Genomic DNA, 13,018 nt, shown 5'->3' with positions numbered 1-13,018 from the left:
ACACAACACAAATTACTTTGAGGGTTCAGCGATTAAACACATGGATGGTAAAACCGATGAAGATATTCAGAGACACAGTCATGTTGTCAATGCCCTCTGTGTAGTCACTCATCATCCATGCACTCAGTTACCCTGTCACCCATTCTTGCTTTCACCCACTCATCCACAATACCACAGCTCCACTTGTGAGCCTAGATCGTCAGCTTTCCCTAAAGAGGTGTCCAAAGATTGGATGGGACTTTAATAAGCCTGGCTGTCCATTTATTACCTTTGAAAAGCCCTGCTTAGTGATCTCTGACTAGTCTCTCCATCCAGCAGCCTTCCTGCACGAATTACAGATTCTAGCAGCTGCTTTCCCTGGCTGCTACTGTTCCCAGATCCCCAAGATAGAAGTAACTCCAGCTCTCCTGCGTGCACAAATACAGTGGGCACGTTCAGCAGAGTGCCCTTCATGTGTAGGTTGCATATGCCAGTGCGCTTGTCATGAGCAGTTGGTTCACCACAAGGCAGGATGACCGTACTGTGCATAAGCTGAATACGTGCTTGCATGTGCACTGAAGCATGCCCCTAGATAAACCAGCAAAGCGCAGCATAGACCCCACTGGTATGGAGAGTAGTCAACTCTGGGGCAAGCCCAGTGGCAATCAAAGCACTACCTAACATGATAACCGCTGTGGGAGAGGTACGAAACACACCAGCACAGCTCAGGTCTTTTTAGGGGCGAGCGCAAAGCGCTCCATCCTCTGTAGTAATCTCTCTTTGGCTTCCAACCACACCCATGTCACATCAGACACTTTCATTGGTTCGTGGGCTTGCCTTTTAAAATCCGCTTGCTTCCATTTGTGAAAGGCATGCTGACGTCATGCCTTTTCCGGTGTTTACCCCACCTACACAGCACTGGTAAACTACTAAAAACATATGAGGCTCAATGTTCTCAGCATGGTTTCCGGGCCACTTTATCTGTTTATTTTCCACACAGCGCGATCGGTTTTTCCGTTTTAAATTTCAGCACGATTACGCTGCATTTTACATAATGCGATCGCGCTCCCTTTTTTCCCTTTTAATTTGTGTGGCAAGAAAAGTCTGGTTAGGAGTTACACCGCTAATAGCTCTAACTCGAGCAAATGCGAGACCCGTTGCATTGAAAATGCTTGTTTCGTTTACCACAGCCTGCGTGCACCGCTGACTAGCCCACTCTATATGCCACAGGGCCATTACGCTTGGTTATGAGGTATATTTTAGGATATGGGAAACCACAGCGTATCGTACAGCACTGTACCAGCCCTGCTGCAAGTAGCACACACAGCATGAGGTGCAATTGTTGTTTTATCAGTGGCGACCAGAAGAAGAGTTTTTGGAGCTTGTGATGCCACAGCAGAGGGTGCTGGAGAAGATGGACCATAGCAAGGATGGTTTCTCCTGGTGCAGTGGGCAACAACAATACACCTCCCACTGCAGTTCATCTGAAAAAGCAAGAACTGGTTTTGGAGGGAGGTGGAGGGAGGGCTGGCTTTTCTCCAAGCAATCCTGGTTTACTTGTCTACAACTGTGTCAACTGGAGTATTTTATCTCTTTCACCACTTGTGTCTTGGAGTCATCTTATTATCACACCAGAACTGAGCCCCCACTACACCTACTTAGCATTAGGCCCTTAGGGAAATTACGCAGAGCAGTCCAAGGGGAGCTGGTGTGGGCTAAAAACTCAGAACTCTGCAATTTACACAATAATAGATTTAATAAATCAATTAATGTACAGTCAGTAGTTTGACTTTTAAAAACGAAAAGTACTTTAGTTCACAAACAACTAAATATTAAATGTAAAATTACAAATCTACACAATGAAAAGCAGACCTTTTTATACCATCCTGAAATAAAGATCTTTGAAAAAAGACCTCTCAGTGCTCAGCAACGTAAACCCTCTTACTGTGGAGTTTATCACAGCATCACAATGTAAAACCCCTTTCCTATTGGATTTGTCAGAGAAGCCACGTTGAAAGACTCCTTATTTTATTTGTCACAGAGTTCACAATCTAAAGCGTGTTCCTACCATATTTTCCACATAGTAACACCAGGCAATGTTGTTTCCTGCTGTATTTAACAAAGTCTGCATTAACAATGTCTCCGTCAGTTATAAGCAAAAGAACAACTTTATCGGCAGGCTACCACAACTGCTGTCCAATGAAAAGCCCATAAAGATGATGACCAACAATGGGGCGGAGCAAAAAAAAACCATCTCCTTATACAGTATCTGAATTATTTTTTTGTGATTATATGAGCTATTTAACAGCTAAAGCTGTCCCTAGCCAGACCTAACCAAGGCACTGGCATTGAAATACGACTGCCTATTTTTGTAAGTCATAAATGGCTTCCCATTATCAGGTCGCAGTTCATAATTGTTTCCTGTAGGTTGAGGAAGGACTAAGCTGAAGCTGCAAGTGCAGTTGCTGCGCTTGCAAAAAAATATAACTACTAATAACGTGAGCTACGAGGATATTGTAATGGGCAGCCTTTTGGGAGACGCCTGCCCCTTTCACAAACTTCGTTCATGAGGGACCTGGGGTCTGGCATCATGCCTAAGGCCCGAAGTGTCATCAAATTACATTTCTATCACTAAGTTTTGTTGGCGAAAGCAATCTGCACTGCACAAGCCTTCCACCCAGTTACACCGGGGCAAGGGACTGGGACGGACAGAAGCCGCACACCACATTCCTTTGAGCATAAGCAATATGGCGACATCCGCGCCCATCACAGCCTTGAATGCGCATGCGTGGCTACATTTTGATCTGCGACCACTTGCAGGCAGAAAACAAGGTGTGCTCACTGCTCATTTTGTGCAGATTAATTCTGTGATACAGCGCTTAGTCATTCTTTGTCCCCCGGAGGCGCAAACAAGATGGGGAAAACCATTTTGTGAAATTTGAAATTGCTCCGTGGAATCTGCTACACAATGCAGCTAAGTGAGAGATGTCTGTAAAGAGTAGCGAATAGGTTTCAAAACACAATGGACGCTACAGAATGAGTAACCTTGAGGCTACAGTAAGCCTGCTGCTCATTATATCCCAGCGTTACACAATGAACAATATAGTGCTTCGAGGAAAGTAGAAATAGTTATGGTCTTTGGACCTTATCTGAGCAGCCCGTTGTGACCATGCAGGCGCTGAAATAACCTCACAATAAACGTCTTTCCAGCACTAGGAAGAAGGAACATCCATCTTACTGGTGGCTCCAGTAAAGACCTACTAACCTGCTCCAGGAGTGCCCGCCCCCAGTGCCAGTGACTTCTCATGCATTGCCACAGTCTAGCTGCTCAGTCTGTCTTCCAGTTTGCCAAGTGGCTTTCTGACAGACTGTGAGCAAGAGCTGTGAATATTAAGCTTCTACGGCCTGTACACCGGCTACGTCACCTCCCAAAAAGACACTCTAATGCTCTGTATCTAACAAACGCTTCTGTCATCAAAACTTTGGAGAATACAACGTGTCAACAACAAGCAGTGTTAGTTAAACGCGGAGAGATATGGGGACTGGGCCAAGATCGGGGAACGCGTTGGTGTAGCAACAAAAGTGAAGACTCACACACAGGTCACAAAACGTATATAGGGCAAATGTAGGAGAAAGGACCACATCCGCTTTAAATGCATGGGATCTCTGAACTTACCGATCTTCACACAGCCTTTGTCCGTCATCAGCAAGTTGGACACCTTCAGATCCCTGGTTATTAAAACACAGGTACAGTTTGAGGGTCAGGCATGAGAAAGCATGAGTCATAATCAGGCAAACAGGGAAGAGACTGAATGATACAGTCTTGTGTGACCTGGCTGCTCCCTCCAGATGGGACGTTCTTCTACTTGCCAACTTCCCTGGCCAACCTATGCATGTTACCGCCTACTGCCGAGCAAGTTTTTATTCTCATCAACATCATTATCCCATTTGATTTTACATCCTCGAAGTTATAGTTCTTCACTTTAAATCTACCCAGGGCTAACCTGCAACGCGTTTTTCTTCCTCAAAATGCAATATATTATTTGTTAAGGCATGTTATAAACATTAAACAGAAATGTATCCTAATTTCCCTTACCTGTGCACAATGAAGTTTTCATGGAGGTACTGTAGTCCCCTTAAAAGCTGCAAGATGATGCACTTGACCTGAGAGAATTTAACACAATGCTTTATCAACTCCATAATCAGAGCTAGCGGTCTTGAGAGACTGTAATCCGAAGATGCAGCCATCAAACTACTGTTAGTCAGTGACGTTCTAATGTTTCTAAGGACCACAACAACGTGCATCATACCTGAGCCTCCGAGAAGGGTGTCTGCATGTTTTCCAGCAGGCTAGCAAGGTCCTGTTCACAGTAACCCATCACTAGGAAAATACTGAAAAAAATAACAATCAGAGCAGATCTGCCATCACGGGAGATTCACTTGCTAATGAACAGAGGAAGTGGTGATTTATCAGGTTGTGTAGAAAGACTCCCTAGAAAACAGAGGACAGAAAAAGCCAGGTTTCAAATAAAATTATCTCAAATGATCAGATTGTGGTTCTGAGACACTTACCTTTCCAGGTGATTTCCGACAACTACTTCCTTCAGCTCCACTATATTAGGGTGTCGGAGTTTCAAAAGAAGAGTGATTTCCCTCAGACTACTGATGGGGATTCCTGCACACAGACAGAGAGTGAAGCAAAGTGAGATCAGGCAAGGAACGGGAAACTGAGAGGCAACATCAAAATAAGCTGGGTGGGTGCGGGACAAGGTACAATTCAGAAAAACTGAGTTTACAGGAACTCAGGATAAAAGAAGATAGAAGTAAGGCAGATACACCGATGTTTACTTTCTAAAACCAAAACACTCAAGAACTTAACATGATGGGCAACATAAAATCAGAGTCCCAATTTAGATGGAAAACATTAAAAGTGAAAACCATCAATCTATCAGTAGTTCATTCACCATGTTGTACTGCTCTCTGTTTTTCCAGACTGGTTGGGAAATCGCTGAACTGGCAGGAAGGATCTAAAATGCTTCCCAAAAAAGAACACCTTGAATATCCTTTCGTGTGCAAGAGCTCAACCACGTGCACTACTTTAGACATTCACACATTGGCAATGCGTGCAAATATCAGACAGCAGCTCATCTTCACTGTTACAGGCCCTCCACCTCATGTTCAGCATGGAAGCCTCCAGGTGAACTCAATCACCAGTATAGCTGGGTAGAAAAAACATCTGGCCACAGGCTTGGGGACTTGCAGTACAAGACACACTGTTCAGGCTTGGACTCATCCAGGTGGTACCACAGAAACGTACTCCTGATGATGCGAATACATCTTCTGCTGCAGTCCTCTCTTTGGAGGTTGAGTTTGCCTTCCTCTAGTATCCCAGTACTGCCATATGATGACTGAGCACTACTGGAACCAGTACTTGGGTACAGCTGGAATCACCCCCATCTTACCCTAAAGTTGGCAAACACATATCTCACAGGGCTAGAAATCAAGCTTTCAAGATGTATTTCTTCTAGTGTAAAAGAATGCATAAGCCATTAAAGACAATAAAATTAAAAAGAAAGAAAAGAGGAGCAAGAAGAGATAATGTAAGAAAGCACCGTAGAAGCTCCAATAGTTTCTCCAGGCAAGGCTCCTTCATTAGGACCCCCCGCCAGCAGCAGCCGCTGCAAATCACCTTTAACAAATGAAAAGATAATAAACCATGTTTATTATCTTTTCGTTTGTTACAGGGATAGGGCATTGGGGATGACGAGATGAGGGGAGTGCACTAGGCACTCCCCTCACTGTGCACGTATGTTTGGCCAGCCTTCTCGGGCGGCCACACATACATGCACAATAGGCTCTTTCCCGCCCCACAACACAGTTGCGGGGCTGGAGAGAGCATGCACAGGCTCCCAGTCTGCTTGGGAACGCACAGCTCTGAGCAGCGCCAGGATTGTCGGCAGGGCTTGCCTGCAGCAACAGGAGAGTAGCGACGGCGGAGAAGCAGGTAAGTGATTTTCTTTTCATTAATATGTCCCTGTGCCCCCACCCTGCACCCCTTCAATGCCCCGCGAGCCGCTCCAGAGTTTCTCATGTACCGATAATGGTCACTTGAAAAGATTAACTGGAGCTTCTGATCCATAGGTAATCACTTAAGGGATTTTGTGATTCCTGCACTTAGCAGTTTTTCACAACCTAACTGGAGTCCTTTGTATTTGAGGAATACTCCTCCCATTTCTGCATAGATTATCACATGGTTGGTTGGTGGATTCTGGTTGTCAGAAGACAGTGAAGTTGCCTTACAGCAGCAGCCAGTAACAATCTTATAGCTCAGCCAGCATTAATAACCTATCTTAAGGAGCATGCAGGGGAAACTGAGCAAAGTACATACGTTTCATCACCCTAGATGGACTAAGATAATATGGATGGATACTGGTCTAATGTATCTTACTAGTGTGTGAGGTGGGCTGGCTCTAGCGCTTCGTGTTGTGTATGATATGAAAAGAAGTGTGGTTGCTTATTTATGCTACTGTTCAATATGTTACATTCACTGTGTTATATTATTTTTCGTATGAAAAAATAAATAATTAAAAAAAAAATAGCTAAGACAGCAAAAACTATTAATGGACCAAACTTTGTACACAGAAATGTTCAACCGGAAACATATGTTAAAGCAGCAGATCTATTATTTGAGGGGAAACTTTATATTATATTATCTACCAGTGAAGTAGTAGAGAAGCGCACAGAGATGTGGTGTCGACAAAGCCACTAAAAGCAATTTTATCTGTAACTGCAAGTCAAGGTGCCATTTAGCTTTCAAAACCTTTAAAGCAGACATCAGTGTAAAATGGAGCAACAAGCATTTAAACAAAACATACGCTTTTTTGCAGTAAAAGAGATCGTTTATTCTGTCACAACCACAAACTCCTCCAAAAATTTAGGCTGACCTCCCCTTGTGGGTGCAAGAGGTTTCTGTAATTGTCTTGGAACGTGCATAGCTAATAGGAGGAACGCTAACACCCTTCTACAAACAGTCGACGCAAATTATTCAAAACCAGTCATAATCCCCATTATCAAGTAACATTATGATTTAAATCACCTTTAGTCACCACTACATTCCCTCCAAGATTGTAAGAAGCCATTAGGAGACCCGAAAGAAGAAAAAAAAAAAATCAAAAACCTTCTTCTGAGGGACGATATGCATTATTCGAAGTATGCAGGAAAATGTCCTTGTTATTGCTTCGTTCCTTGCGACAAGAGAATACTGCAAAGTCACCATCTTACCCCAACTCGTCATACATGCCCTGCATCCGGTTCCCTGTGGTGTCCGTCAGTGATCATCTCCCTGCTTTTTAACCCTTTACCTGCATCACTTTCCTGTCATTATTTATTCCTGTGGATTCTGTTTTATCGTGCATCCTGCCCACACAAAGATCTCCATCTCAGTAATCATCCTGCCCTCACCATGACCAATGATCAATCTCAAGTCCAGTTCCCTGCCCCCGTCCAAACTGCTGATGGTGGCGCTTTAGCAACACATTTCTCTGAGCTTAAGGAATAATAGCCCTCTCCTAGCCCCACCCCAAAATATACCATAGGACAAAACTCTTTCAAGTCTCAACCCTACACTTCCACGTCAGTGGGTGGAAGACTTTATTGCTGGTATTTCTCTACCTCATTGTTGTCCTAGATGATGAGCTTCCGGGAACTTCTCCTAAGCAGACCCAATTCCATATTACAAATATATAAAATCATCTGTACTGAATCACTCTTAGATTTGTCAATGATATTTATCCTAACATGAGTGTCTCTAATTTTGCGTAAGGCTGTTGGGTGTCTTGGGTACTACGGGCTGCTTGGGGGTCCGATCCACATTTTATGAAACTGTTAAAATAAATAAACCTATTGACACCCGAAAAGGTTGATAAAAATGGATATCTAGAGATGAATAATTTAAGCTGCTACTTGCCAGCCTATTATCTGGCCTGAAGTCACGGGCACCTGGCTTTCTCTTGCCCATCCTATAAGAAACGTTGGTATTCAAACTGAAGGCCAGAGCCAGAGATTACCAATGTATGTAAATCGTGTCTCCACCTTAAGCAGCCAAAAGATCTACTCAATGTTCTGGCCCACCGCAGTCACAGTCGCAAACATGTATGACATCCCCCAGAGATGCGAACAGTCGTTCTCCTGCGCCCAATTTACAACGTTTTTTTCTTCTGCAAATTTAGGATGAAGTCACTTCCACGCCACGCATAAGACAATATGTAGAGGGAAAAAGCTTTATGAACCAGGCCTCTTGTTACCTTGAGAGGTTCTCGCTCAGTAGGTGCAGCAGAAAGAGAATGCAGCTGTGCACCTACTTTACTGATTCAAATAACGCATGCACTTGCCCCCTGCACGCCGCTCCCCACTCTGCCTTGATATCGCAAACCTGGTTACGTTTAAACTCCAGTGTCTCTTTCACAACAGTATTAATGATTCAGGTGTAATATGCAAAAGGTGCCCTTGTCCCATTTTGGACCTGGGACCTGCATCAGGACCATCACTTAATCCCGAGCTTCACAAAGAACCAGTTCATATGATATTCAGGCTTATCTGCTAATGTGTGAGCCTTCCCATCAGTGACATAGTTGATGCACTTTAGTACCCTGTTCCACATGTCTTCATCCTACAGTGGAAAGATGCCCTCCTTGTAACAAACTTGTGCTATACAAATAAAAAAGAACACCATAAGAAATAGAAGGAAATCCTCTTTTGTTGCCCAAAATCTAAAACAAATTTGTCTGACCAGACACCTAGGGCTAGGACATTGAGAGCAATGGAGGTTAATGCACACAAGGCAAATGGAATCACACTTCAGTGTCAAATCTGGTGTTTAAAGACTGGCTGATTTATTTAATGACTTTTAAGGCATTTTAACCCATTGGCTTATAAGTCTTTAACTCAAGTGCCCTATTGTATTCCACTCAACAAAATACACTCAATCATTTTTCTATAGAACTCGTCTCTTTCACCAGGACAATCTCAGCTCATATCTCTTTCGTAGTATCAGACAATCACCACAAGGGCAGGTAGCAACCATATAATTGAGGTTTTTTAGGAATGGGCGGTGACAGACAACAGCATCTTGTATTTTATCCTTCAACCGAAGTTCCTCTGTGACAAGGCAGCTGATCAGAGGACAGAAGGTCCTGGAACTCACCATCCTTCTCCTTGTCCATTCGTACCTTCTTCAGAGCTACAATCTCATTTGTACTTGTGTCCCTGGCACGATCTTAATAAAAAAAGAAAGAGAGAGAGGTGAGAGAGTGAAAGTGTGACCATCTGCCATGCAGTAGGTCCTTAGCCCACATCATGCATTTCAATTGCTAAATATTCCATTACATGCACAGAAAGTTCGTGAAATAAGTCATAAACTAGGAGACAAGTAAATTCACTGGCCACAAAGGAAAACTTTACATTTATCTTGATGAAGATGTAGGATCGGTTTCAACGAAATTCTCTTCAAGTGGTCCTTACTTACACACAATGCCATAAGTGCCTTCACCGATCCGATTCAGCTTCTCAAACTCCTTCACACTTCGGCACCTGCCGAGCTGGAGAGAGAAGGAAATTATCTCACGTACTGGTCCAGCAACATACAACATCGAAGGCCGACCTTCACACATCCCATTGTTTAACCGCCAAAACATCAATATACAGTGGAACGTTGGAACCCAAAACAGATTTAGCTACAGTGTTCAAACACATGCAGTTCTATTCCCCTTCTAAAGCGCTTATATTTAAGTGTCAATCACACGTGTAACTTAGCCCAACTTTTAAACATTTTCTGAAGGTCAAAGCCCTGCCCACTAGGCTGCTCTCTATGTAAATCTACACAAAATAGATACCCTTCTTCTGCAATTGTTATGTTTCAATATAGTTGGTAACTGCACATATGAGCCATCCCCCCATTTTGTGACAATTTTCAACTTGCTCAAGACTAACCAATAATGGTGTCCCAATGCTTATTAAGGACAAATTGTTTCCAGAGTCTACCTTGGACGTTTTGAAAAATGTACTGCTTTTGACACTCAATCACACAAAATGTGATGGAAGGATTGCTTGCAAATAGTCTAACCACTGGCAGTTGCTCAGCGTTACATTCCAACACATTATTTCCATTCACTCCCATAACATTTTGTATGAAAGATCTAACGCCCTAAGTGGACAAGGGAATGCCCTGATGTGGGCCCCTAGCTCACTATGCCATATGATCCAAGCTATACCACATCGATGACGCCTAACAAGGCCGAAGCTGGTCTGGGGTTGCTTCGTTCCCTTCTGGAGGGGGCCTCGCCTGGCAGGTCAGGTTGGACTGTTCCCATGAGGAGCGGAATCAGTACTGATTTGCATAAGGTGGTTCTTTGTCTAGAGTGCCACAATGGGTGAAAAACTATGGGTTGGTTTGCTACCCCCAGTGATTGCCAGCAGTTAAACTATTTGCAAGCATTTCTCCCATCTCCTTTTGTGTGACTGCTTTTGCTGATGCCACTTTGATGTGAAGCTCTTAGTCTCCTAAGCTGTGCTGCCTGTCACCCTACTTTTACTGTAACTACCTGTACATCAGCCACCTATTACTCTACCTCACCTCTCTCGGTCTTCTTATGCATCCCACCAGTGTAGTGTTTCCTTTTACTTCACTATCCTCACTATACTTCTCAAACCTCTAGTGGTAGTCTATACCTTTGTCACTTCGGGACAGATTCACATATATCGAGCAAAATATGCAATATACATTTTGCTAATTCACAAATATAGGTATACAATGCACAGGATCTGCATGAAAATAACTGTCAGTCTGCAAAAAATACATAATTTGCATATACCTGCGCATCTGTACATGGGAAAGTTCAACAAAAGATACCATAAAAAACAGTTATTGATCCCAGCTAAAGAGTCTGCTAACAAAAATGAACAACTCATTACTGTGAAAAAAATACATTTCGAAGCAGATCTTGACTTTTGTAGTGGTGATATAAGACACAAGGCCCTCTGCAGTAACTTGAAATCTTCTGCATCCTCGTATAACCCTGCAACCTCTGACGCATGACAGCCCAGTGGTCTCAGTGCTTGCTAAGTGAAACTCACGCGCAGACAGAAACTGACCAGCTCCCCCATTGTTAGCTCCCTTGTTTGCCCAGTCGTGTCCTGTGCCTGCTATGGTCCTTCAATCATACACAACAATTTCATCCATGTTGCATCCTAGTATCCTCTCTTCCACACCACCGGTCCCACTGCATTATACATGCCAAATAATCGAGGCGAACTTCCAACATAACCGTTATTTACCTCACACTACAGATGTTTCCCTTCTGCTTTCAATAATGCCTATTAAATCCATTGATCACTTGGACCACTGATCCTTTTGCACCCTCGAGTCCATACTCCTCTAGAGACACCCTTTACTTCAGGGACCCATCAAAGATCACTTGAGCCACAATAATACCCATGCAGCCTCTGGTGATTTGCCTTACTAGCACTGTGATCCTCCCCGTCCCATACTGGTATATCCCACTAACCATCTGAATCCAATCAGAGCCACTGCTCACTAACCCTGTTGCTCCCCCTTAGCCATATGCAGTTTAACCCTCTGCACTTCTAGAGTTCCCACTCATATATCCTATGTACCTGCAATCCAAGTGACTCCCCTCCCCTTTGACGCTGTGTTTTAGCTGTCCTCCCCTGTAGATTGTATTTGTAGAGTGTATTTATATAGCGCTTATAACTCCTCACAAGGTCTTGAAGTGCTTTACACCAGGCAGCACACTGCTCTGGAACCCAAGGTTAGTGGTTTTCCAGTGTTCTTGGTTACTTGTTTTTTTGTGATTAGTATTTCGCTATAGTTTCTCTGTGGAAGATAGAAATGACTAAGAGTTAGGTGTTATTGCTGGGAGTAGTGCAGATTGTTGGTGGGGTTAATAGTTAAGCTAGAGGTTAGGTGTGTTAGGTTGCAGATGTATGCCTTTTTGAATGTAAAAGGCTGTGATCTTTAAAATGAGTTGTGGGCAAATTGCAGACATATATTAATAGCGATTAAGGCAAACATGAAAGTGACTCGGTGAGGGTTGTGCCTACAGAGAAAACACCTGCAGTATAGTAAAGGAAGTAAATGGTCACTGTCCTCCTAACATCATGTAACTCCATGACCTCCAGTGATAACCTGAACCCTCTGGAACATCCTCTTAACGTTATTAACCGTACAGACCCCCGATGGCAGCATTAACTGTTCCTGCCCCCCCTACAATTCTAAGTGATGGTTTAGGACACCCATATTAGTGAAACACAGCCCAACCAGTGATCCCTGCAACCCACAGATCCCCATGGACCGTCAGTGATGCACCTGGACTCACGAACCCCTCCAGCCGATGCACCCAATATCTTTAACGACGCCGCCTCTTGCACCCCGAGTAACCCGCTGCATAAAGTGTGACCCCACTGCACATCTCTCCAGAGGTAACTCCCCTCTTTTCACGAGGTCCCCCCCTCTCTCACCCGGTCGTCCGGGGGGACGGTGAAGAACCCGTCCTGTCTGATTCTCTTTAGCTTGATGTGTTGCAGCTCGGGATCGGGGACGTCTGGCTCCCCCATGATGGTGGGGTGCAGGCGGCGACCTCGGGTCTTAAGCGCACCCTACTTACAACCGTCCCCGCCTAGGAACAAGTCTTTCTTCTCTTTCCTTCACGCTACCTTAGTACGTTAGGTCAGGTGCCGTTGAGCGGGAGCTTGGTGCCCTCTGCTGGCCACTACTGGCCTTGCATCTTCGAAGCTTGAGGACATCGCAAACATTTTCCCAAATACGTGGTCTGTGAAGTGACCGAGGGCCGCATTCACCCAAGCAGGGTGGCGGTCGCGGAAGGGGAGGATCAGTGCTTTAAATGGAAAAATAGAAGTTCAGGTACTCTGTAATAGAGTACCTGCTTGTTTCTGAGATGTGCCGGTACTCTCCAATTAAAAGTATTACGTTTTTCTTGAGATATGCCGGTACTCTCTCTCAAAA

The 13,018-nt window shown here is 44.1% G+C and overlaps 1 protein-coding gene across 1 annotated transcript in view; it reads right to left on the bottom strand.

Moving 5' to 3' along the window:
- Positions 1 to 12,693, bottom strand: part of CDK10 (cyclin dependent kinase 10) — a 39,231-nt gene extending 26,538 nt beyond the window's left edge. The window contains exons 1-7 of the mRNA XM_069216840.1: positions 12,514 to 12,693; positions 9,503 to 9,575; positions 9,182 to 9,253; positions 4,552 to 4,654; positions 4,290 to 4,371; positions 4,076 to 4,143; positions 3,656 to 3,708 (exon numbers count right to left, since the gene is read on the bottom strand). Of these exons, the coding sequence (XP_069072941.1) occupies positions 3,656 to 3,708; positions 4,076 to 4,143; positions 4,290 to 4,371; positions 4,552 to 4,654; positions 9,182 to 9,253; positions 9,503 to 9,575; positions 12,514 to 12,609 (547 nt within the window). The 5' untranslated portion in view covers positions 12,610 to 12,693. The remainder of the gene's footprint in view (positions 1 to 3,655; positions 3,709 to 4,075; positions 4,144 to 4,289; positions 4,372 to 4,551; positions 4,655 to 9,181; positions 9,254 to 9,502; positions 9,576 to 12,513) is intronic.
- Positions 12,694 to 13,018: the final 325 nt, after the last annotated feature.

The sequence above is a fragment of the Pleurodeles waltl genome, chromosome 12 (genome assembly GCF_031143425.1).
Source record: "Pleurodeles waltl isolate 20211129_DDA chromosome 12, aPleWal1.hap1.20221129, whole genome shotgun sequence".
Classification (NCBI taxonomy): domain Eukaryota; kingdom Metazoa; phylum Chordata; class Amphibia; order Caudata; family Salamandridae; genus Pleurodeles; species Pleurodeles waltl.
This window is presented reverse-complemented; position numbering and strand designations above follow the sequence as displayed.